At 49.4% G+C, this 25,879-nt stretch overlaps 1 protein-coding gene and 1 pseudogene across 1 annotated transcript in view; both read right to left on the reverse strand.

Annotated features, from left to right (window-relative positions):
* LOC103290201 (retinal-specific phospholipid-transporting ATPase ABCA4) overlaps positions 1–25,879 on the reverse strand; it is a 121,251-nt gene that overhangs the window by 86,721 nt on the left and 8,651 nt on the right. The window contains exons 3-7 of the mRNA XM_054721398.1: positions 24,641–24,782; positions 21,230–21,369; positions 15,712–15,839; positions 11,417–11,614; positions 852–941 (exon numbers count right to left, since the gene is read on the reverse strand). Of these exons, the coding sequence (XP_054577373.1) occupies positions 852–941; positions 11,417–11,614; positions 15,712–15,839; positions 21,230–21,369; positions 24,641–24,782 (698 nt within the window). The remainder of the gene's footprint in view (positions 1–851; positions 942–11,416; positions 11,615–15,711; positions 15,840–21,229; positions 21,370–24,640; positions 24,783–25,879) is intronic.
* LOC114233212 (U6 spliceosomal RNA) lies at positions 23,367–23,467 on the reverse strand (annotated as a pseudogene).

The raw sequence follows: 25,879 nt of genomic DNA on the forward strand, positions 1-25,879 counted from the left end.
GAATGTTAAACAGAGACTCCCAGTGCAGCAGGTGGCCATCAGTACAACGGGCCCTGCCTCAGTTGAGCTTAGCTTTATGCAAACAGATTCCAACCATGCAGTTTTCCAGCTTGGCTACGCCCTAGTCAGCTGAGAATAGTGGAGGAGGGAAACAGTTCCAGGAAAATTATATTTCATTTTTTGCCTCCCTCAGGATACTCATCATATTGAAAGTAATTGTTTATTTCACAGTGCTCTTCCCTGTTAGGCTGTCTGTTTCACAAGGGCAGTGACCATACCTGTTCATCATTATGCCCCCAGCACTTCTCATCTATTGAGTGGAAGATCAGTTTCTATATGGGGAAAGGCTTGTGCAACCAGATGTTAATTAAAATGTGCACCATCTTTCACAATAACACACAAAAAGTCAATTATACTTTCATTGTGTTGAAATGAGTCAATATATGTCAGACACTTAGCCCTGTTAAGACTATAAATGTGTGCTACTACAATTATGGTATAGATTTGTATGTACTGGTATTTCAAGAACATAATAGAATAGTGGACCACCTCAGTGCCAGTAACCCTTAGGTTCCACTGTGAGTCCACCGATACTCTGTGCCACGCCAGACAAGGTCGCATGTCTTCCTAGGTGTGAAATCAGAAGGATGGCTCCCTTTTTTTTGCCTCCGCCTCAGGAGCACAGGTAATTTAGGATATAAACAGGTGCTTTGAAATTGCTAGAAGGAAAGATCAAGTGTATTTCTCTATGAACAGGTTTGAGGTACAATTAAATTGTCTGACATAATAAGTGTGGTAAATTGGTGGAAAGATAAAGTTAAATTATAATTAACTGTCATCGGGCCACTCACCTCTTGAATTCTTGGTGACATATCAGATAATATTCTTCCCCAAGATCTCAGATTGATACCTTGAGAACTGCTGTCTAGGAGTGTAGGAAGCTGTAATTGATGGGGAAAATATTTGTTAAAATATATATGTGGTTATACATTCACACATAGGCGCTATCTGATCTCCTGTTTGCTTGAAAAAATTTTCCTCCCTTCTTTCTGATCACAAGACCTTTTCTGCAAGATTGCTTTCAGAAACAAAGTTCTTGTATCTAATTGAGAAAACCAGAGGCTCTTATTCCAAGTCACCCTGCTGAGCTAGTCAATCACCAATACTTTCATGGTGACATGAAATACACCAAATGAGCCTGATTGCTGGTTTAGTGACACCAAACAAGACTCCTGAAGGAAGGAAAACAAAGCGTAAGGGAAGGCTGCCTGCGAGGCGCCCACCTGTCCCCCTTGGGCTTTGTATACACTCCCAGGCTTCCTCCTCATTGTTCACGTCTTTGTTCCCTTTGTGTCCATTTAGGCAGGTTGTGTGGCTTCCTCTGTTCAACACCATTTTCTTATGTAAAAGATTCGGCCAGTTACATCACCTTTCTCTCAAGCTGCAGCTTGAAAGAGAAAGAGGTTCCCTTGTAGATTGTCCGGTGAGAGCGGAGTCCTGGTGACTCCAGGCCCGTGCCACAATGCAGAGCTGCTCATGCATTTTCCACAGTGTGGGGAACGTGGACTCCACTTGCTGGTTCTGAGTCCCAGGGCCTTTCGCAAACACCTTGTTTTCCGGAAACCAAGCTCAAGTCCTGAATGAATGACTTCATTCTTCAGAGTTTCAAACCTGCTTGAATCACTGATCCTCTGTTTTTTCAAGACTGAATTCTAAGTTTTAAGACAGTGGTTTTCAAATGCAAGTGTGCATTTTGACGAGGCCTGGAGGGGATCTGCATTTTAACCAGCTCGACATGTAATTCTGATTCAAATACTTGTGACCACAAGCCACAACCTCAGCTTCTTACTTGCCAGTGCGGTTCCCCTAAATGATGGGTGGATGGATCCAGCTGCGGGAAAGCAGAGAAGCAGGTGGAGCTGGTCTTTGCCCAGCTTTGCCCCTGTTTCTAGCGATACATCCTATACCCCTTTCTCCCGCTACAGGTGCAAGGGTGCACTCTCTCACCCTGGAACTGAAGAACAGATGTAGGTCCACTCATGGGGCATTTGAGGCTTATTTTCTAACTCTAAAATGAAAGACTTGGTTATGCACGACAGCCACACAGCAGGCAGGAGAGGAATTTTCCAGACATAGGAGGAGCAAAGCCATCATTGAAACATACCCCGGAAAGTATCTTTCTCTTTAACCTGAACACTGGGCTAGGCATTGGTCTTGCCAGGACTTATTTGAAATTCCTTGCAAATAGCTTCATTGCATGCTGGGAAAGCACTTTAATTCCTGTTTTTCCCATAGGAGGGTGGGGCTGAGAAGAATAGGTAGGCAGAGACAAGTGAGCAGGTAAAAATTGTTTACCGTTGGCAAGTTATCACCAAGTCCTGTCTATTCTTCTCCTAACTTCTGAAATTAAAGTCTATTTGTGAAGACAGCTGTCCCCATGTGGGCTCACATGACAGTCTTTTCTCTATGCTCCTTTGCTCGCCTTGCCCTGTTCCGCTCTTGCAGGGCACCTTGCTTCTTTCCTTCCTTGCACTACTCACCACTGGTAATTATTCTGCCACTTATTTGTCATCTGCCTCTCTTATTAGATGCTAAGCTCCATATAGAAAAGAACCATGTCCTATATACATGTAATGTGATAAATAAATGCTCTTATTATAGCAACAAGCAGACCAACTATAATTGTGTATATATAGGATACTCCACAAAATGATATGCTTGCTCATTTAGGGCAGTGCATTAGTCAGGGTTCTCCTGAGAAACAGATAAAATGCCAACCCAGCCCATGCCACCCATCCTCATGCTGCCCCTAGGAGCTAGCCCCCTTACTTCCCAGAAGGCCTTCTTTCTCTTACTACCATGCTCTCCTGCTTGCCTTCCCCATTGGTTAGTTCAGTGGTCGGCAAACTCATTAGTCAACAGAGCCAAATATCAACAGTACAACGATTGAAATTTCTTTTGAGAGCCAAATTTTTTAAACTTAAACTTCTTCTAACGCCACTTTCTTCAAAATAGACTCGCCCAGGCCGTGGTATTTTGTGGAAGAGCCACACTCAAGGGGCCAAAGAGCCGCATGTGGCTCGCGAGCCGCAGTTTGCTGACCACGGGGTTAGGTGATCCTCCTAGCTGTTCCTAGAATTCTCAGTGCATTCATATCACTTTTATATTGGTTTGCAATTATTTTTAATGTAGCTATCCACTACACTGTAAACTCGTTAAGCACAGAATAGGCTTTATTTTGTTTTTATACCCTCAAAAGATGCTATGTAGCAGGTGCTCAATAAATATGCGTTATATTAATGCGTAAATTAACTATAATCAAATAGAAAAGAGAGAGTCTAGTGAGGTTCTAGACTGCATGTCTCTGCAGGTATGATGGTGACTTACAGGAAGGGAGTGAGGTCAGTTCCACTTGGGGACAGGGAAGGTGACACTTGAGTTGATGTTTGGAAGATCAGTTGACAATAGTGACAAGGAGGGCAGTGTTTGTACATGGAAGGGGAGGGCCAGGAATTCCTGGTGGAGGGAGGAACGTGAGGAGAGTCAGCTAGAGAGAGTGACTAGAGAGATGATCAGATAAGAAAGAACAGGACCAGGAATGTGCCGAGAGGGAACCAGAGGAACAACAGCTTGAGATGCATTTTTATGTCCTATTAACACTCTTTCAATCTTGTTAATAATTTAATAATATTTATTAATCAAATATTTACTGAGCTGTGTGCCTGGTACTAAATCTGCAATTTCTTTCCTACCTCTTTCCAGTGGGTCCGATAAAGAATGGGAGTCTTGTACTCATACCTTTGTTTTAGACCCCACTGACATCTCAGACCAGCGCTCCCCCTGCCCTCCCCACAGCCCTCCATGTAAACCTCGTCACCAATTGTCTGAATGATGTCGCCATAAAGTATAAAATGACTTTCCCAGGACTCTCCTTTTCTTTTGGTTCCCCCATTATCTATTAAAATTCTCATGGACTGTTTCTGCCAGAAGAACCGGAAGAGAATGTAAGTTTGTTTGAGTGGAAATATGAAAACATCTCTAGAAAAAAGGTCATATACTGAATGATAAGTATCACACACACACACACACACACACACACACACACACACACACACACACACACACCATTGCTTCCTATGCCAAACAAGTTCTCTCAATTTCCAAAATAACAAGTAATACTTCCATGTCACCATGGGGCTCAGCACTGCCAACCCAAGTTCATGGTCTGGTTTGACCTCCTGAGGCTGTGAGGCTGGAGATATAAATAGACCTTTGGAAAGGTTATGTCTCTATCATCTCCCATCAGCTTTGGTTGGTCTGAGGGGACTTTGGGCCTTGATCATCATATACCTAAGAAATGGATACAAGGCCCTAGCCAGAAGCCAAGAAGATTCTGGTTATTTGAGATTCTGGCTTGGGTTCTCAAAGGACAAGAAACATGCCGGTCCTTTGGGACTGTGTAATATTTTTTTCTGAAGGCAGAATAAAGCATATTAGCTACTAAAAATAATCTTGTTTGAGCAGTATTTGCTGATGCTTTGGATCCAGTGGGTTAAACAGATGTCATGTTGCCAGGACACAGAAGGAACATTTTATGAGTTGAAATTTTTGTTTTACTCTCTCTGATTCAAAGAAGGCCACCTGGAAAACAGTGTTGATTTCTAAGTTGAGGATCTGCGTAACACAAGGGTAAATAGGCAGCCATAGGTTAAAAGTGTCTTAAAGGGAGGACGTGGCCTGTGGGAGCCGGTGGAAGGCTCTGAAGTGAAGGGGGAGCTGCTGTCTCGAAAGCACCCAGAAAGAGGTGAAAGGCAGATGAGGCAGTGGACAGACAGTGTGGCCCCCTGGGCTGCTGCTACAGGAAATCCAGATTTATCCGGGAGGGAAGTTGTTGCTAGGCAACCAGGAGAATGTGGATTTAAAGCATGTTTGTTGCAACCTGTCAGTTGTTAAGCATCAGATGAAAAGAGAGGAAGCTGGCTTCAGTGGTGAGGGGGCAACCAGAGGGGACACCCTGAGTACCAGGAAATGCGTCATGAGTGGAGAATTCAGACTAAATCACTCAGAGATGGGGGCGGGAGGAATGCCGAACTGTCTGTAAAGGGAGAGGTCACAGAGACATGCTGTCTCCCAGGACTGGAGGGGACAACGTGTCTGAAGAGAGGGTGGGCTCTGGGGTATGTGAACAGACAAGTTATGGGGCTCTCTGGCTCAACAGAAACTCAGCCTTTTTCTCGCCATTGTGACTTCAGTCCTGGTATTTGTGGTTGATGAAAGCAAAACTGAGTCTGGAATCTCAGGGCAGTCAAAAGGTCACTCCGTGAGAGAGATTTCTTGCCAGTCGGAGGGGTCTGAGGAAGGAGAATGTTGCATCTAAATATTTGAGGAGGACATTTCTGGGAGTGGGACAATGATGGGGGGACAGTGGAGCCTTGCAAAGTGGCTGTATTATTGCTTTGGTAAGAGCAAAAATGCTTTTTGTTTCAAATCGCTTGTCCATCTCTTCTCTAATGTGCATGTCACTACCATTCCATGAAATATGTAGCATAGGCCTTGTTACCTCGATCATACAAATGGGGAGGCTGCGATCCATTTAAGTGACAGCAAGTTAGGGCCAACCCAGAGCCAGGACCCAGTCTCCTGACCACCAGGGGCTCTCTGTGTGCTCCAGTGGGCTGCCCACCTTCTGGTCCTCTCATCACTGGGCCCCATGCTCCGGGGAAAAGCTGGTCACGCATAAATTACGGAAGAATCTGTGGTTATATTGAAACCCTTTAGAAAAGGATGTATATTAATGGTAGGCAGGAAAGAAATTTTAATACCAAAACTCTTAAGCTGGTGTCTGGCTTCAGAGGTTCCATGAGCCCCCAACCCCTGTGTCTGTTCTGCATTTCTCTAGGGAAGAGGTTTAGGGCTAGTGTCAGATTTTCAAAGGTAGTCCTAATCTATAAAAAAGGTTAGGAACTGCGGTTCTGTAGAGATAAGGAATATGAGGCCAAATCCTTCTTCAAACCGGTTTACCCTGGAGAGAAACTGATGCCTAACACATCCATGCTCAATCTACGTCTACTGATTAAAGGCCAGGACCCCAGGACCCATTATCCTAAAGGCATAGGGCCTGCTTGACTTCAGTTTTGACCTGTTAGTATTTTTTTCTTTTTAAATTCATAAAAACAACATCTGATTAGTCATGACAATAAGCCCTGCCCTACTGTATGCCTAGAGCCTAAAAGAAATCAAATCAGCCAATGACATTCATGCCTGTAGGCCTAATGCACATTTAACGTACATTAATGTTCTTCTCTCCTATTGCCTTTTACTTCTTCTTTATTGAAATCTGTTGACCCAGGGGATATTTTTATTATAACAGACACAGTTTTGTAGATGTAGACAGAAACAAATCCTAACACTGCCAGTCACATATACTTGCTATGGCTTAATAATTTTCAAAAAGCCTATTTTCTGATTTTGCTTTGTTTTTGCCTAACAGGCCCTGCTGCTCACCCCTCACGCCATGCTGCTGGCACTGGGCATCTCTCCTGTCTCTTCTTCCCTCCCCAAACCCTCACACAGAAGTGGGAGAAGGTTGACAGTCCAAAGATCCAGAAATCAGAAGGGAGAGGAAATCATGAAGTTAAGTCATTAATGGGACCTCACTGTAAAATCCTGGAGATGTGGGGCTTTTCCAGAGAATTTCAATGTAGAAATATCATCCAAAAATGGAAAGGCCTAGTTAAAATTTAGCAAACCGCAATGGATGATCACAGAGAGCAGAAACCATGGCCAGCTCACACCGGGCAGCGGGCAATCCACCCACACTTCTCCCCCACAATTCAGGAATTTAGGGAGCAGAGCCAGGAACAAAGCAGGACATTGAAAGGAGCAGGGAGTCTGGACCCCCAAGACTGGGTCTTTTCTTTCCCGGAACGCAATGTTCAGCCACCTCATAGTCAAAGAGACACAGGTAAAATGAAGTCAGAAAAATAAGAAACCGTGACAGAGTAATAGCTGAGGGGAAGGAAAGAAAGCTGAATCATGCCACACTGGAGGGGAAAGGCCTGGGCCAAAATGCTGGGGAGGCCAGATTTCCTCTATCAACATCCATGAGAGGGGGAAGGGAGGGAAACCATTTCCCAGCAGTGTGGCAGGTCTTGGCACCCGCCTCGGTTCCCCTGCCGGACTCTCACAAATAAACATCAGAGCAGAAGGGACAGATTTGCTTCTCAGCAAGATTTCAAAGCTGTGCACCAGAGTCAGAGAGAAAACAGGAAGGATCTAGAGGGAGGAGGAGGAGGAGGAGGGGCATGCTTACCTCGGGCCAAATCAGATGGGAAACGTCCCAACCCCTCACCCGAAACTGACACATCATTTTTTATGAGGTGTGAAACCTTTCGGGTACCGTGGGCCCCAGGTCTGAGCTGCTGGGTTTCAAGCTGGGGGCGGTGAGCCCGAAAGACCACACGTGAAGACAAGCTCTTTCAAGCTCTCAATTGCGGTGAAACCAAGAGGGGATAAATCTCCCTGGAGAAAAGCCCTCCACCTGGCTGCTTGCTTGTTCCCCAGCCCACCTGGCTCTGGGCGTCCAATGTGTGCACGTGCTCGAGCGTGTGCTTGCGCTCAAGTGTGCGTAAGTGTCTGTATGGGGATGGGCGGGGTGGAGTAAGGCCATGGTCCTGCACTTGAATTATTTGAAGATGACAACACTCACTTCTGACTCCAAGGGGCTGAGGAAAAACACAGCTGGCCCGGTTGGTGCTAACCCCCAAAGCCCCCCTCCAATTCGCTCAGCTCCCCCAGGTTTCAGGGGCTGGAGGTTGCACTCCCTCCCCAGCCCCCCATTCCTCCCCCCACCCCCACACACGCCCAGCTCCTTACACAGCAGGGGCAGGTGCCGTCACAGTGGTTTGCTGGGATTGTCCCTCTTTCTTTGTTAATAAGCACTGACTTGGCATTTAATAAAGCCGTATTTATACACTGGCTCCGTGCATATGAGAAACAGCCCAGGAGAACAGAGGCTCAGCCTGCCCCACGCTGCAGCTCAGCGTGGCTGCCAGCCAACCAGCTGCAATAACAGCCTCATCCCGGCCTCAGAGCGGCCCCTCTCACAGGGTCTGCCTGAGCTTTTCTGTGCCCCCTCAGGCTTGTTTCTCTAAAAACACTGTTAGAGTGGGTACAGGAGCAATAACAGCAAAAATCCTATCTTAATGGCTGTAATTTCTTTTAGGTTTTCTTATTAGTAATTTTTGTTTAATTTAGCCACTCTGTCCAGTTGTCAAATGGAAAAGCACATTTGAAGGGCACCGGACAGGGTGTTGGTCCTCTTTGCGTGGGACCCACGTGTCCTGTCTTGGTCTTGTCTTTCCCCAGAGAGATGAGCAGGAGCAGGAGATGGCGGGCGGGGGAGTCCTCCAGGCATGTCTCCCATTCGGTTGTCCTGAGGCAGTCTCTGGGCCACTCAACGGCTTTGTAAAGGTAACAGCAGAGAGGATGTATCTCCACAGCACCTTGGTCTATGGGTGATCAAATGAAAGTGCTTGAAAGCCTTAGACCCGTGGTCAGCTAACTGCGGCTCGCGAGCCACATGCGGCTCTTTGGCCCCTTGAGTGTGGCTCTTCCACAAAATACCACGGCCTGGGTGAGTCTATTTTGAAGAAGTGGCGTTAGAAGAAGTTTAAGTTTAAAAAATTTGGCTCTCAAAAGAAATTTCAATCGTTGTACTGTTGATATTTGGCTCTGTTGACTAATGAGTTTGCCGACCACTGCCTTGGAGCATTTGGGGTACTATCAGTATTATGCTTGCTCTACAGCAGGGGTGGGGAACCTTTCTGCCAAGGGCATTTGGATATTTATGACATCATTCACGGGCCATACAAAATGATCAGCTTAAAAATTAGCCTGCTATATTCGATCAAACATTTAATTAACTCACCCCTAATGCCTTGGCAGGGACAGACCAAATGATTTCTTGGGCCTTACACGGGCCACCCCTGCTCTACAGAAATTGAGACTAAGTCAAACTCCTGTGTTTTAGGTCAGTAATTCTCAACCCTGGTTGGACTTTGGAATGATCTGGGGAGTTTTGAAAAATACTGAAGTTTCAACTGAATCGGAATTTCAGGGGGTGGGGGCTGGGCAATCGTAGTTTTTTGTTTGTTTGTTTAATATATTTTTTTATTGATTTCAGAGAGGAAGGGAAAGGGAGAGAGAGAGAAACATCAATGATGAGAGAATCATTGATTGGCTGCCTCCTGCATGCCCCCTACTGGGGATCGAGTCCGAAACCCGGGCATGTGTCCTTGACCAGATTCAAACCTAGAACCTTTCAGTCCACAGGCTGATGCTCTATCCATTGAGCCAAACAGGCCAGGGCGCCATCGTAGTTTTGAAAAGCTCCTCAGGTGATTCAATGTGCATCCTGGCTGGGCACCGGCTGCTCTAGGGCCCATTGTTACCGGTGTTGGCGTGTCTGAGCTGTGCTGCTGTGGCCTGGCCTGTGGCAGGTCTTGAGGTTGACAGAGAGTTCGGTGAGGGCGGGAGGGGCACACTTGGAGCCTTGGCCTCAGCACATGCCTGGCACCTACAGGTGCCCAGTTCCGGTTTGACTGCCTGGGCATGTGTACGCAGGTAGTGAGCATGCGTGCAGGACCCCACCCAGGTCAGTGAGGGTGGTCGGCCAAAGTTCTCCTCTGGTTTTGGAACTCTAGCACTTGCCAAAGCAGCGTGTAAGGACAGCAAGACGTCCTGGTCTTTCTTGTCTGATACCAAATATTGTGAAGCAGCGGCCTGAGTTTGGGTCCAGTCCTAATGACGTTTGCCCAAGTACCCTTTACCCTGCTACTTCTAGAACTGCCCCCCAGCCCCGCCCCAGAGCCGCCCCAAAGGCACATTTACCTACATCAGCAGCCAAGGTCCTTCAAAAAGAGACGCAAGACCCTGGCCCTTTCCTAGTGACCAGAGGATGGCACGGTCCTCGGTGCCGGGGAACCTCAGTTGCTCTGCAAAATACAGGTGCTGTCTCCTGGCTGTGCTAGTGTTTGCTGTCCAGAATAAGGGATTGCTATTGCCTGACTCTTCTGTCTGATTCTGCAAACAAACTGTGGACAGGGAAGTTTAAAGCACACGGCTCTTTATTCTCCCTGCAGCATGGGGAGGCCTTTTGGCGGCCCTGGGTTCTCAGGGGCGGAAGCCTCCACAGCTCCCGGCCCCTCTTCCCAGACTGGAGGCCCACCCCGAGGAGCCGGGGAGGTTGTAATATTCTAGGAGAGTCACCCTTTGAAAGGGATGAAGTGTGAACTCTGCCAGAAACTGTGTGGTCCTGTTTTATTTTATTTTATTTCGTTTTTAAAAGCCTTCATCTTGCTTTTTAAGAAACTCTGAGAGTGGGTTTTCTGGGACTTAAGAGAGCAACCATAAAAAGGCAAAAAACATTCATTTCTCTACCAAGCTCTCAGTGACTGGCACTCCTCACAACACAGTTCCAGAAATTAATATGTAGGCGCGCGCACACACACACACACACACACACACACACGCCACAATTCAACGCTAGAAACATTACATATGTTCTTTCTCTGAAGGATTCTAATTTTGAGTGTTTCTTAAAGGGTGGCCTACAGCGAGCTCTTAAAGTAATAGGGCAGATTCTGAGCCCGGCCCAGGTCTCCTGACCCGGTCTCTGGGGGTGGACATTTGGAACTTGCCTCTTTTACCAGCTTCCCTGACGATCGGCACACACTCTGAAGTGTGAGAACTGCTGCTCTATGCCGCCTTTTTGTAACTCCCTATCATCTTACCCTTCTGGCAAAAGAGGAGATATTATCAGTTCCCAAGAAGTGTGTCTGGGTGCAGTTCCGGAACACAGGGTTAGCCAGGTCAGGGCTTTCTAAGCTTTTGAGACTATGCAATTTTCTCTGTCATGTTGTTTTTCCCAGAAGCAGCAACCTTTGGGGACAGGAGCAGACTCACAGCAGGGAGCGGTGACGCTCTCATTTATCGAAATGTATTAAGTGCTGTGCATATATTTTTTTAATTTATATTTCCTTGTACTTTATGAAGTATTATATCTGCTTTATCGTTGAGTGATGCGGGCAGGAAAAGTCAACTGTCTCGCCTATGACCACCTCGCTAGAAAATGGCAGGCCAGGGGGTCCAAACAAGCCCCCTTCTCCTTTCCACGCTGCTAAAGGTGGTGGAGGAGATGTACCCCACTTTAGGGCCGGACTCAGACCTGCCACAACCACACACCCAATGGTGACTCCCAGGAGCCGGGGCCTCTGGAGCCTTCCTTAAAGATTGTCTTGAATACCAGGCTCGTGCCCTCCCTGTCAATGCACGCACGGTTCCCAGTGGCCTGCCACCAGGCGCTGCTGCCCCGGGAATTCCCTCCCCAGAGCAAGAAGCTAAATACCCCCCTTACCACACGGAAGAGTTTGAAGAAGTCCACGTTGGCGTACAGAGTGTCTTCCATCCACTGGAGGGTGCCCTGGGAGAGGGCGCACATGGCCTCACGCACCGTCTGCGCCCCTCGGCGCTGGCTGAAGATTACGAAGCGCTCCAGGAGGGCCTCACTGCAGGCGATGTCCTTCAGCACCAGGCCGGGGACTCCGTGAGCAAACTGCAGGGAGGAGAAGCAACCCTGGAGGACTGCCTGTGGTAGGAGAGCACCGCCCCCGGGAGATGTCCACGTCCTCTCCCACAGAACCTGCGACTACATTACGTTGCATGGCAAGGGGGGGGGGCGGGAAATTAAGATTGCAGATGAAATTACAGTGGCTCATCAGCTGGCTTTATTTTTGGATTATCTGGGTGGAACCCAATGTCATCACCAGGGTCTTTTAAATGTGGAGGAGGGAGGCAGCAGAGACAATGTCAGGGTAAAGCAATGCGAGAAAGACGTGGTTGGTCACTACTGGCCTTGGAGATAGAAGGAGGCCACCAGCCAAGGGGTGTGGACAGGGGCAGCCTCTGGAAATTGGAAAATGGATTTCCTTCTAGACTCCCCTCCCCCCCCACCCCCCCCGGAAAGGAGTGCAGCCCTGCCAACACCTTGACTTTCAGACTTCTAGAACCGTAAGATAATACATTTGTATTGTTTTAAGCCATTGCCTTTATGGTGATTTGTTAGAGCAGCAACAGGAAACTAATACACTACCAAGCCTCACTTGATCAGTGAGCCATTTAAAATTTGAGCGATCCCTTCTAAGTCCACCAATGCTTAGGTACCATCAGGACCTACTCCCTGAAGCTCAGGTGGGGAGTGGCTGGCAAATGACCAACCTCCTCTCTCTTTTCTCACCAGACTTAACCAATAAAAATACTGAATGCCCAATTAGATTTGAATTTCAGATCAACAATGAACAACTTTTAGTACAATATGTCCCAAAGAGAGTCCAAATGACACACACTTTTGCTAACATTATTTATGGCTTATCTGAAATTCAAATGACACTGGACAGCTTGTATTTTATCTGACGACTCTACCCCCTGCACGGGGCACATGCCCCAGCTCCCGTGGAGCTCTTGGACAGCGACTATTGAAGCACAATCCCCACGATTGCCTCCAGCGGCTAAGGAGGTCTCCACCCTGGCCGGGACCCCGGCCAACCAGCACAGAAACTGGCCTCAGGAGTCCTGGGCTCCCAGCAGGGGACAAGCTCCGGAGCACCGTGAACAGGTTCATGAGCTTCCCTGGTCTCTGCAGCCTTCCCCTGGCTTCCAATTAGCTACACAGTCCTCTGGGCTGGAGAGCAGAGAAGCCAGGCTCTGCTGCCCCCTGCGTGGAGACTATCCAGACCACAGATGGAAGGAAGCCTGATCCCTAAATGAGGCACTGGTCTCAGATGATGCTGATTGGTGTGGACTCTGTCGACCTCGGGGGACTGTCACTGCATATGTATTCCAGCAGAGCCTTCCTGTTGCCTACATTTGACTTCTTACCCGCCGGCAAATTCCCCCAATCCTAATCCCAGAGTATAAAACATTTTGAGGTGGAGGGAACCAATGAGCTCATTTTGTGCAAACATCTAATATTCCAGGGGAGAAAAGGGATGGAGAAGGGGCGAGGGGACGTGAGAAGGTTACACAGCAGACTGATGGGAAATCTGGGACATGCCTAAAGCTCCCTGCTCCCTTCACTCAGTCCCTCATTCATCCAGTGCTCGCTCACTGAGTTCCCATCGTGCAGGGACTAGGCTAGTTCCTGGTGATTCAGAGAAGACAAGGTGAGTTTTCTGCTTTCCCAGGAGCTCACAGAAGAGGGAGCATTGAGAATAGTTAGTAAAAATAGCCAGTACTTACCGAGTGTTTACTGTGCTCCAGGCACTGTGCTAAGTGTTTCACATACATTCATTCTTTCAGCTCCCACAACAACCACACATGGCCGGCACTTTTATGATCTCCATTTTACAAATGAGGAGACAGAGGCACAGAGTCATTAGCTAACTTGCTGGAGGTCACACAGTTAACCTCCAGCTTGTGCTTAACCATTACCTGTGGGCTCTTTATTGAGTGGGGAAGAGGGAGGAGGCAGTGCAAAGAGAGGAGGATTTATGAACAATTTCACTGAAGAGGAAGCATTTGAGCTGGGCCTTGAAGCAAGTCTAGGAGAGTACAGGGCTGGGGGTGGGCCGAGGCCAGACCAGAGAACTGTACCACTGTCCTCGTCTGGTAACTCCCTACTGGAGGGAGGGGGTGATGTGATTCCCTCCTGGGCAGTGCGCAGGCACCAGGCAGAAAGGACAGGAGGGGCTGCCAGTCCTGAGGTAAAGAACAAAATCCCATGTTTGATGAGGATGATCCATTAGAGAGCAGCAGACCACATGTGGCTATTTAAATTTAAAATGGCTAAAACTAAACAACATTTGAAATTCAGCTCCTCCGCTGCACTAGCTCTATTTCGAGTGCCCACCTGCCACGTGTGGCCTGTGGCTACCGCACTCACAGCCCAGAGAAAGGACGCTGCCTTGTGGAGGGAGGGTCTAGGGGGCGGGGTGCTGCTAAGGAGCGCAGAGCTGGACAGAGACGGAGATGAGGAGCCGGCACCCACAGCAACCAGGCGGGGAAGCAGGGTAGGCACGGGGCGCAGAGGGAGCTGGGTCGCCCTGAGTGGCCTCTGCAAGTGTGGGGGCTCTGGGCTCCCTCTTAAGCTCTGGGGTTTGCTGGTTAGGGAAGCATCAGCTAATCAGAGCCAGCCACACTAAGTGAGGTCACAGCCTGGTGACCGGGACCCTTCTCCCCAAAGGAGAGGCCTCAGCCCAGATGCCAACAGCCCAGCAGCTAGGGATCTAAACGTCACACAGTGAGGAACTGGAAAGAAATTTCCCCTAAATTCCTGCCCTTATCTCCACCGCCCTTTTATTACCAACTGGAAGTCATCACAGGCATTTCCAGGACTGGAGTTTTATGAGCTGAAGAGAAGCAGAGGGGAAAATGACCAATCCCTGCTGCCGCCCCCACGCCCTCGGGTGGGAAGGAGGGGGAAGGATAGCGGAGCAGCACAGCCAGGCCTGGCTCCCAGGGCCTTGCCAGGAGCCACACCCAGGATGCTGGGCCAGGAGCCATAAGGCCCCAAACTGAAGCAGTGGTCTCACCCCTGAGCCTGCCGAATCGCCAGGAGGGCTGGTTAAAGCACAGCTTGCAGGTTGGTCTCGGGTAGGGCCTGAGAATTCGCATTGCTAATAAGCTCCCAGGCCTTGGGGATGCTGCTGGTCTGGGACTCTGAACACCGCTGAGCTGGAGGGAGGAAGACTGGGTGAGGGATGAGAAAACCTGGTTGCCTCTGCAATTTCTAGCTCTACAGCCTCCTGCAAATCACTCAGCGGCCAGCCGCCTCATTTCCCCCTATCTCAGGATTCGGGTGAAGAGCTCACAGCTAACAGATGTGAAAGTCACGTGTTAGTGGCAGAATGCTCTGAATAAATATAAGATAGCCTGGACCTGGAGAAAATTTGGGGGAGCGGGGTGGAGGAATTAGACCAGATTACGCAAGGTGGGGAGAGGAAGAAGTTTGCCTGGCCCAGAGAAGAAAGGGTGTTGGAAACAGGTCCGCTCTGCAGGCTGCCTTACCAGGCTCAGTGACCTGGGAGTCACTCCGCACAGCCCAGTGTCTGCACCGCCGGCTTCTGGGCCTGGAACTCTCCTCACAGTTCTTTCCACGGTCGCCTTCTATTCAGTCAGGTTTGCTCAAATACCACCTCCTCTGGAGGGCCCTCCCTGACCACCTCATTTCGCGCTGCCCCATCCGCAGCCCCCCAGTCCCGCCCTAACTCCTGACCCTGCGATTGTCCCACGGCACCCACCTCAACCTGCTGACTTCCCCATCACCTGTGGCCCCCACAGGAAGCTCGGAGAGTTAGGGGTTTGCCCATATTGTTCCCATGGTGCTCTAGTACCTAACATGTCTCTAAATGTTTAACGAATACGGGAGTAAACCTCTGTTTCCTCAACTAGAAGAGGAGGTTGAGCCATGTGATCATACACCTCTGAGATGTGTTGCCAGGATTTGTCCCATGTCTGAATCCCAGGAGGGGAACGAGCATCGGCTGAGTAACTCCCAGGTATTTTTCTGAACCTGGGGCATGAATGATGGATTCTGAATGTGAAAGCAAGAAGGAAGGAAAAAAAAAAAAAAAAAAGCCGCGGTGTTCCTTGTCTTTCTCAGACTCGTGCTCACCCCTCCCTTCCAGGAACCGCTGGCCGAGGACATGAACCAACCTGCTCGGGCCGGACCTGAGAGTTGACCAGAAGGTGGACAACTGCGTCAGACAGGCCAATGTTTCTCGTGAGAAAGGGTGTCAGCGTTTCTTCATCTCGCAGGATATCCCGAATGCGTATTCCTCTTCCTGTAGATGGATGAGAGAAAGATCAGGGTGCTGAAGGGCAGGTGGGTCAAAAAAGAGAAAACATCTAGAATTCATTGGAAACATTTTTAACTCTGTTCTTGGGTCCCCGGGAATGCCTGGAGGTCAGGGCTCCTGCCAGTCAGCTCTCACCCAACGCAGTCACAGAGATTACCGCGGAAGCAGCTGGGCAAAATTTAGTGAGAAGGCACGAAGGCTGGACCAAGTTAGCTCAGGGTCCCGTGTGGGGCTGGTCTAGGACAACGGATCTCAGCTGGAGCAAAAAGGAGCTGGAGCAAGGAATTTTGTCCCCCTGGGAATATCTGGCACCATCTGGAGACATGTTCGGTTGCCATACCTGGGGAAGTGCTAGTGGGTAGGGAACAGAGATGCTGCTGAACATCCCACAATGCACGGGACAAACCCTCTCCCCCCACAAAACAAAGAACTATCTGGTCCAAAATGCCAGTCGTGCTAAGGGTGAGAATTGCTAGTCTAGGACTGGGGGATACCCATGCTCTGTCCACACTGCAGCTGTCCTGGGGTAGAGGATCCTTCTCGGCGTCTTGGTTAAGGCTCAGTCTCAGTTAAGGCTCTAAGCTCAGGGTATTGACATGGACTAAGAAAGATGGGGCTGTTTTGGTCAAGAAAAGTTTCAAGTGGAGAAGAGAGGATGGCCTGTTGCCTGGGCTTGCAATGTCATGCCCTCGTCTTCCCGGTCACATTCTTTCTAGCTGCACTCAAAACCTGCTAGAAGCAGACATTTCTCTATGGGAGGCATAAAGGACCCCTCCCAGCTTAGGTAACTTGGGGCCGGTCATTGAAAACCACTGTGCGTCTGCACTTCCCACATCTACCTCTCAGGATGGTTGTGGGGTGAGTGACGAGAGAAGAGGAATGCAAAAAGTGCTTGGTTCTCAGGCCTGAAAACAGAGGGCACCCCGTTAATGCTATTCTGATTGCATCCATAGTATTCTTACCCCTTCCGGGGAGTCACACCCAGGGTGCCCACCTCCTCTGCCTGCTTCCAGGGCCAACACTCAGCCTCAAGCTGGCCACTGTTGCAGTTCATGAGACGCTGGCCGGAGAAGGAGGTTACGGGCCCAGATACTTATGAAATTGTTTCAACATTAAGGAAAAGCATTTGGGTTGCGTGAAAAAGGCCTATCTCTACATTTCAGCTTCTCCGGAGCCTGCCTGACTGCTTATCGCTTAGTTCTTCTTTAACGAGATTTAATCTTCAAAGCTCCTTCCAGAGCCCATCTCCTCCCTCCCTAAATCCTTCCCTCACCAAGAGGCCTCGCAGCCTGAGCAGCGACAGCCGTCCCTTCCGTTTCCAGGCGGTGACGCTGCCTGTACAGTGCCTGGTCCTGACACTGCTGCTCGTTTCTCCTTGAAAGGGGGATGGGTCAGCCACAGGCCTGGCCCTGCAGCTGGGGCAGGGCAACCCGTCCTGAGGCCCCACCGCGCACTCACCTCTCTCTCCAGGGTGGGTGCCCTTTAGAGTTGTGCCGCTGGGTAGCTCAGTATCACTACCCTCTGCCTTAGGGGAACCTGGCACAGGGAGGAGGGAGGCTGCAGAAGGAGGAGGGTTCTGAGAGAGGCTGTCCTATTAGATTCTTGCCTTCCCTCCTTTTGGATAAGTCCTGTCTCATCTTCCAAACTCAGCTCCTGCTCCCTCTTCCTTCCCCTGGGGAACAGCTCAGTTGTTCTTTTCCCAATCACTTCTTTACTGCAGTGTTATATTACACACACACACACACACACACACACACACACACACACACACACCTCCTGAAAGTGGGGGGCTATGGACTCCACTTTCATTAATACCCCTCATTCGACATAGCAATGCTGGGCACACAGACGTAAGCCCTGAAGTCACCTCTGGGACACCCAGCACTAGAGCCCGACATGGACTCAGAGCCTCGTAAATGGAATGGCATGAGCACCCAATAAATACTGTTGTCTTGACCCCAAAGTCACGACCCCATTTGACTGTTTATCTCTTTGTTATTCTTTAACTCACTCACCTGACCTTTCATACAAACACCGTGCTGGGGAGAGGGAGATGGGAGAGATTTGCCCTGGTGTCTCCCAGGACCCCGCCCAGGAGACGGGGCTGCTGTGGCCCCAGAGGGAAGTGGCAGGAGCATTCTGGGTTCACACACCTGGGGAGGGGTGGGGGCCACCCTGTGGGGAAAGTGTGGGGCCCAAAATGTAAGAGGTGGCTGATACCAGACAGAGGTTTCACTAGACTCTCGAGGGAGAAATGTGAGCTGGGGGCCTGAGGAAAGAAAAATAAATTTAGCTTAAAATGTGGTTCTTCTTGTTTTCTTCCCCCTGGAAGATTAGAAGTGGGGGAGGGGCCGCGGAGGCCCTGGGAGCTGGGGGGAGCTGAAGTGGGAGAATGCTTGAGGCTCATGGGAAGAAGGTGTTTAAAGATGATTGAGAGGCCACAGAGCTTCCTTGGGGGTGGCGGGGAGGGGGCTTCACGGCTGTCTTGAGCCATCAATCCTCTCCCGGTGAGAATGCTGTACCACAGGTTTGCTGGAAGGGAAACCCCGCCTGGTCAACATCAGCATACTTTCCCAGGTGACTGGGAACTGCCTGGCAAAGCACACACCCGGGCAGCCGCCACCTCGCCTTCAAAGGCTTACCCTCGGCCCGGCTTTGGGCTGCAGATTCAGTGTTCACCCGGAGCGATGCCCAGGTGCCTGGGACAGATCTGAGAGTCTGCAGTGTGACGGTGAACCTCAGTCCCCAGCCTGGAATTCCTTCAGAGAGTGCCCCAAACGCTACCTGGGGGTGGTCCCCTGTCCCCTCTCATGGCCACTAAGGTCAGTGTTCTGCAGAGTCTCTGTTCCCAGCCCCAAAACTCTTTGGGGAGCCGTGGCTGGCCTTCCCTGACCTGGTCTCCCCAGACCTCCGAAGCTGCTGGCAGTTGGGGATTTTCCCCAGAAGCCCGAGGCCTGCAGAAGGAACCCTGTGCCAACGCAAAACTCATTCTGCTTTGGGGTTAGGAACTAAGGATTTGGGTTCTTATCCACACGCTGTAAAACCACAGAGAAATTGAGGTTAGAAATGACTTCCTTTACACTTCCTCCCAGACTCCATGCGAGGATCAAACCCCGGAATGAAGTATCTGCTGACGAACAAGGCAGGCAGTCACTTGGGGTTGGGGGACAGCCACTTTCTCTTGTGCTGTTTAAGCTTAGAAATAAAATGCTGACTGTGCTCATAGGACTAAATGCTCAGTCCTTCATGCTCCAGCTCAGTAAATTCTATCCAAAGCAGCAAAAGACAGAGTGTTTGTAAATTGGTTTTACTGCCCTGACCGGTTTGGCTCAGTGGATAGAGCGTTGGCCTGTGGACTGAAAGGTCCCAGGTTCGATTCCGGTCAAGGGCATGAACCTTGGTTGCAGGCACATCCCCAGTAGGGGGTGTGCAGGAGGCAGCTGATCGATGTTTCTCTCATTGATGTTTCTAACTCTCTATCCTCTCCCTTCCTTTCTGTAAAAAAAATCAATAAAATATATTTTAAAAAATCAATAAATTGGTTTTACTACATAAAGTATACACTTTACTCTTTTGGAAACCATTAGAATGTAATGAAGTAATCTTAAAGTAATGAAGTAATCCCATCTGAACAGACCCTTGTCCTTTATTGCTCCCATGGGGAGTGAAGGGAGAAGGTGGCCGATGGGAGGACATCAGCCTCTCCTGAGAGAACTCACCCCTCCTGACACCCCTGAGCTCTCGAAGTGCCACCTGCCCACCCCTCTACACGAGGGAGGGAGTCATTGTTCACTCAGTCCTTCCACTTATGCCCTGGAAGGGGGCCGGTACCCGGTCTGACACATCTCCTTCCCCAGGGACTAGTGGTGCTCACCAGACGTCTGCTGAATGTTGACTGAGCTGCACAGCGAGGCTCCAGGGCTGATCTGCACTATTCGTCACCTTTCTGGCTTGGGATCCTGAGTAGGGGCTGTTCACCCAGCCCGCCAGTCCCCTTGGCACCCCCTTCCTCATCCCTGTCTCCTCTAAGGTCATCCTGAGGGTCATCGCCCCCACCCCATCCTAGGAGCAGACATCTCCCAGATCCAAACTGCTTCCTTCACTGGCTCCGAGCCTTACCCCCGGATCACTCTTCCCCACATCAGCAGCCTTTTCTCCTCCCCTGGACTGTGGTGACCCCGGGGGTCCTGGCAGGCCTCACTCCTTCCCCACCACTCGTTTGCCCCTCCCTGGGATGGTTCCAGCTGGAGCCCAGGCCGTCGCCATGCCCAGTCCCTCCGGCCATCTGCAGCCGAGCCTCCTGAAGACACAACTACCCAGCACCCACTTGTGCTTTAAGAAGAGACGTCAGAGTGGCTACTGGGGTTGGGCTGCTTTTCCCTGGGAGGAGAGACGCAGGAGAGGGAGCTCCTCCACCCTTTCTCCTCACTGTTCCTGACTCCAGGAGGCTCTCCTCACCACGTGGCCTCAGGGAGCATGTGACCCACCAGCCTGGCCTCACATTTCTTCCAACTCTTCATCAACTAATCCCTCACCTCTGCTCCACTTCAACCACCAAGGCCGTACCTGGGGGCTTGTTCTCACCTGTCCCACCTGCCTTTGAAATCCTAAATTCATTTTTTAGCCACAACAGTTAACCCTACTCATTTTCTTGGCCCTTAATCAGGGCCATGAAGCCCCCTGAGACCTCTAATTCCTTGCCCACCCTTTCCCCCCTGTCCTGTTCCGGCACTTCCGTCTTCTGGTCCAGCCTTATGCATCCTGGAGCCCACATGTGTAGTTCAATCACCACCCTCAACCTCCTTGCCTCCTGGACATTTTATGGCTCCCCCACAAGCCCCTGGCTCTGTATCCCCCACCACCACCCCACTCTGCACCTTCTCTGCCTTAGGGCCTGGGGTGCTGGATATCACTGGAAGAAATCAAATGATTGTACATATTTATGTCATGATAAACATATGCTCTCTGACCTCCCAGAGTCCCTAATGTTACTTGGCATTGCTCACACACGTTCCTGGTTAACTTGCTCTCTACGACTCTCGGGAGATTGTCCTGTACCTTTACCTTACTCTGGAAACCCCTCAGCCCCTGCTTCTAGCACTTACCCTAGCCTCGTGCTCCCCAGAGCACATGCTCTCCGGGCATGCTCCTTTCTGTCTCTGGACTTACCTGAGGCAAGACCTTGCTTTCCCTCCTTCCCAACTTTCTACCTTCTAGGCTGGTGGGAAGAGGAGTCCTCACCACCTCTAGATCCCATTTCCTCCTGCCTCCTCTGGTATCATTTCCCACCAAATCTTTCCTGTATCTTTAGTCTCTCTGATGTACGAGGCGGGTGAGAGGCAAGTGATGGCTGAGAACACTGAAGCCCACCTTACCTGCAATTCTCTCGGGGTGAGTCCGGAGGGTGTCCATGAGTTGGGATAAGGTGCGGAGTTCTGTCCAAATCTGGCCAAGGTGCTGGCTCTCTGGTGCATCCACGAGGAGTTCTTGAAAATCACGATACACCCTTGCCAAGCTGGAAGAGAGACAATGCCTCATCAATAAAGACATAGGTGTCATTTCCATTATAATGATAATACCACCCTGTGCAATTTTTACAGATAGTATCTGCTTGACCTAGCTACTACATTATATATCTTTGCAATAGTGCCAAGGTAAAAAGAAAATAACATTTTATTTCCTTGTACATGTAAGATAGCAGACAGGGGGGCATTGAGCAATTTGTTCAGTCTTCCCCCTTTGGCAGGGCCAGATCACCTCTCATCCCCGCTCTCTAGGTGTCTTCTGTCTAGAGAAGCTTTAAACAGGATGTGAGTAGAGATATTCCTGGAGGTTCTTCCCAGCTATCGCCTGCTTCACTGAGACCCGACCTTCCAGCCGCTCGTAGGGGAAAATTCTAATCCACAAGTTCCTCCCTGCACGTGCGCACACACACCTCTCCAAGGCTGATTGGGCGAGGAGAATGAAGCCAGGACAACCAGATTTGTTTCCAGAAATTTAAATGATATTCAAGGATGCTCTTCTGATTGCCCGGACCAAGGTGCTGTGAACCGAACAACCAGCACCAGCCTGGGAGACACTGGTCCACAAAGAGGCAAATGAAGTGGATGCCCAGAGAGGCGAAGAGGCTGGACCTTGCGGGCCCAGATGGCACAGAGCAGCTCCTGACAGCTCTCCAATTCTTCTCCCACCCCTCCTGACGCCTGTGTGCAGCACCTTGCCTTTGGGAGGTCTAGTGCCGAAATCATATATTTCTCTCCAGGGCTTAACCTTGTTTAAAGGGGTTTCTGTGCTTTTTACTCAAAAGACCCCTGAATAAGCCAATATTTCACCTATAATGTAGGTGTGCGATGTGAAACCCAAATTTCCTGGTTCAAATGCTGAGTACAAACTAGAATCTGAGCCCCCACTCCCCCCCCCCCCGCCCCACCGTTCCCCAGCTCTCACCCTTCAATCTATAGATACTGTCGGTACTAGTCCCACCAAAGCTCCATCGAGCCTCACTGAGATGTTTCCAAGGTTCCCCGGATCCCACGTGCAAGCCCTGGGATCTCCCTACATGGGTAGGCATTTCTTCTCAGGCCCCTCAAAGAGACTCAAGGTGAAAGTATAGATTGTAAAAGTGTTTGCAGCCATGGGAATCCAGCTAAATATCACCTCCTGACTGTCCTGGGAAGGACAGGTGTCCCTCTCCTACCTTTCCATAATCCAGGGGTCAGTGAGCAGTTATATATTGTAGGCTCCTGGGCCATAATTCTGTCATATTACTCAGCTCTGTCACTGTAGGGCAAAGCCAGCCACAATTTGTTCCCAGTAGGGAAGGCTACCTGGAAGCATTAGGCTGACTTACTAAGTGTTGTTGTTGTTTTTCTTTTTTAGTTGAAATGTAGTTTTGTCCTGGAGGAATTATATCCAGTGGAAAGACTGGAGTAACCAGTTACCTCAGTTTCCATCTGACTTGGTGTTTACACAAGTGGTTGAAGCCCGCTCTACAACAAGCCCTTGTTGGTGACTCTTGGTTATAAGCTTCACAAGCTGCAGCCCAAGTGCAGTCCACTGGGTGAAGGGCAGCCCTGTCCTCATCCCTGCGCCTGTGTCTATAGGTCATGCTCACATCATGCCTTCCCACCTCCGAAAGGGAACTCTCTTCCTCTGAGACTGGACTTGAAATTCAACCCCAGACTAGAAGTCATTACCTGGAAACCACAAGTCCCCTGACATCAGTGTAATGTGGTGTGTGTGTGTGTGTGTGTGTGTGTGTGTGTGTGTTCATTTTTCTTGGAAGAGGGGTGGGCCATCATTGTTCATCAGTTTCTTGGAATGATCTTCAGCCCCACGGGTAAAGAACTACTGCCTCCAGCCAGATCCTCAGGTATCGCCGCCCAACGGAACTGATGGCATCGGCAAAAGAGGATTTGGAATGTGTCCTTTCCTGCTTGTAAACCTTATTTAATCCACCCTCAAAATATTTCCTGACCTTTGCCTTAGCCTTTGATGTTCAAGAAGGCTTTTAAAAAAAATTTCATAAATTCATGTGCCGTCCTTGTGCAGAGGCCATGCTAATCTCCTCTGTATCGTTCCGCTTTTACTATATGTGCTGCCCAAGCAGGCACTGCCCAAGAAGGCTTTTTGTTTGTTTTCATTTTCTAAAATATATTTTTATTAATTTTAGAGAGAGAGATGGAGTGGGGGGAGAGAGAGAGACATCAATGTGAGAGAGAAATATCGATTGGTTGCCTCCTGTATGCGCCCTGACCCAGGATCAAACCCACAACCCAGGTATGTAGCCTGACTGGGAATCAATCCAGCAACCTTTTGTTTTTGTTGTTGTTAATCCTCACCTGAGGATATTTTCCCATTGTTTTTTAGGAAGGGTGGAAGAGAGAAGGAAAGACAGAGAGAAACATCGATGTGAGAGAAACACATCAATTGGCTGCCTCCTGCACAAGCCCTGACCAAGGCCCAGGCGGGGAGGAGCCTGCAACCAAGGTACATGCCCTTGACTGGAATCGAACCTGGGCCCCTTTGGTCTGCAGGCTGATGCTCTATCCACTGAGAAAAACTGACTAGGTCTCCAGCAACCTTTTGGTGCATGGGATGATGCTCAATCAACTGCGCCACACCAGCCAGGCTTTAAGAAGGCTTTTAAAGAGTCAGAGATCTGTCAGGGTTGACCAGGGTGGAGTGATATAAGACAACAGAAAGGAGACTGAGTTTTTTCCACCCAAGCAAATGGATGACCTGGGTGCAGTGGACACAGCTTAGGTGGATGCTGCCATCAGACTTCAGGTCACATCTTGGAAATATAAAAAACCAAGAAATCAGCCGAAACCGGTTTGGCTCAGTGGATAGAGCGTCGCCTGCAGACTGAAAGGTCCCAGGTTCGATTCCAGTCAAGGGCATGTACCTTGGTTGCGGGCACATCCCCAGTAGGGGTTGTGCAAGAGGCAGCTGATCGATGTTTCTCTATCATCGATGTTTCTAACTCTCTATCCCTCTCTCTTCCTCTCTGTAAAAAATCAATAAAATATATATTTTTTAAAAAATTATAAGAAGAAATCATGTCATGTGGTCCTAGTTTGAAGCTTTCTCCCCAAGTATCCTGACAGCTAATAGAATGCTCCAGAGAGGAAACACGCCCTGCTCCCATGAGCTTAGGTGTTCAGCAAGCCACAAAAACACTCATTCAGCATTACACCTCTGTGTGTACACATGCGCTCCAGCGTATGACAGGAATAAGGGGGTGTACAACCTTCTCCCCTTTAGGTGGGAATCTCAACACTTACATGGAGTTGTTATAGTTGGACACAATTCCAGGAGATTCTCCCGGGGTGGGACTTTTAAAACAAGGATTGTTCACATTGCAGAAAATTCCCTGAAGCCATGGCAGAATTCCTGCTGAGGGCATTGCCTTGTTGGGAAAATGGCCTTTAAGAGAGGAAATGAAGACAAGAAGTTAGTCATCCGGATCAAGTGGGATGAAGGCCCTAGGAGCTGGGCCTCTGGGGAAGGAGCCTGGTGCTTCCCTTCATTCATCAGCATTTAAGAAGCAGGAGCATCCAAAATGCCAGGCCCTGTGCTGGGTACCTGGGATAGGGTCTCTTCTCTTGAGCGCCAGTGTACTGGGGGCGGGGGGGCGGGGGGGCAGGCAGGCAAATGCTCTCATGGAGGCACAGAAGGAAGTGCAGAGGGGGACCAGAGGGGAGCACATAATTCTATGGTGGGAAAGGCAAAGGGATTTTGGCTCAAGAGGCCTCCACAAAGAGACTTGAGGAGAAGAGGTTCACCAGTTCCTACTTTTTTTAAAAAAAATCCTCATCCAAGGTTATGTTTTTATTAATTTTTTTTTGAGAGAGAGAGAGAAACATCAATCAGTTGAAGTGATAGAACCGGAAACCTAGGTATATGGCTTAACTGGAATCAAACCCATGACCTTTTGGTGTATGAGACAACACTCCAACCAACTGAGCCACCTGGCCAGGACTCACCAGCTCCTTCTTATGAGCACCTGCCTTCAAGCAGGCAAGAAAGTTGCAGATTACAAGCTCTTTGAGTGGGAGAGGGGGGCCCGGGAGGGAGGGGGATGGAAAAGCAAGAGTTTTATGGCCAGGAAGCTGATTCAGAATTTGGGGCTTAGAACTCACAAACAAGAGGGTGAAGAGCAATAATAGGAGACAGGAGATGGAGAAGCTTTGCATAACTTCTGAGGTCTCACGTCAGCTGCCTAGAGGGAGCTGTCATCCTGCCCAGAAACCAGATGAAGGTTTTCCCAGAGGCACTCACAGGCTCACCCTGGATCCCAGGACACCCTGGAGCCCAATAAGTAACATGTAATTAAGCATGATTGTTATAGCGTCCCTTTTCCTTATTTTTCTCTAGCACGATGTATAACATATCCCTAAATTGGTCTCCAAAATATTTAAGAGAACTCATCTATGCTCTGCTCCCTTCAAATACTAGTAAGAGTTTAGGTATAGAAAAAAAAAACAACACAAAAAGTAATAACAATTCATCAGTAACCACAT

This window comes from Eptesicus fuscus, chromosome 9 (assembly GCF_027574615.1).
Source record: "Eptesicus fuscus isolate TK198812 chromosome 9, DD_ASM_mEF_20220401, whole genome shotgun sequence".
NCBI lineage: Eukaryota > Metazoa > Chordata > Mammalia > Chiroptera > Vespertilionidae > Eptesicus > Eptesicus fuscus.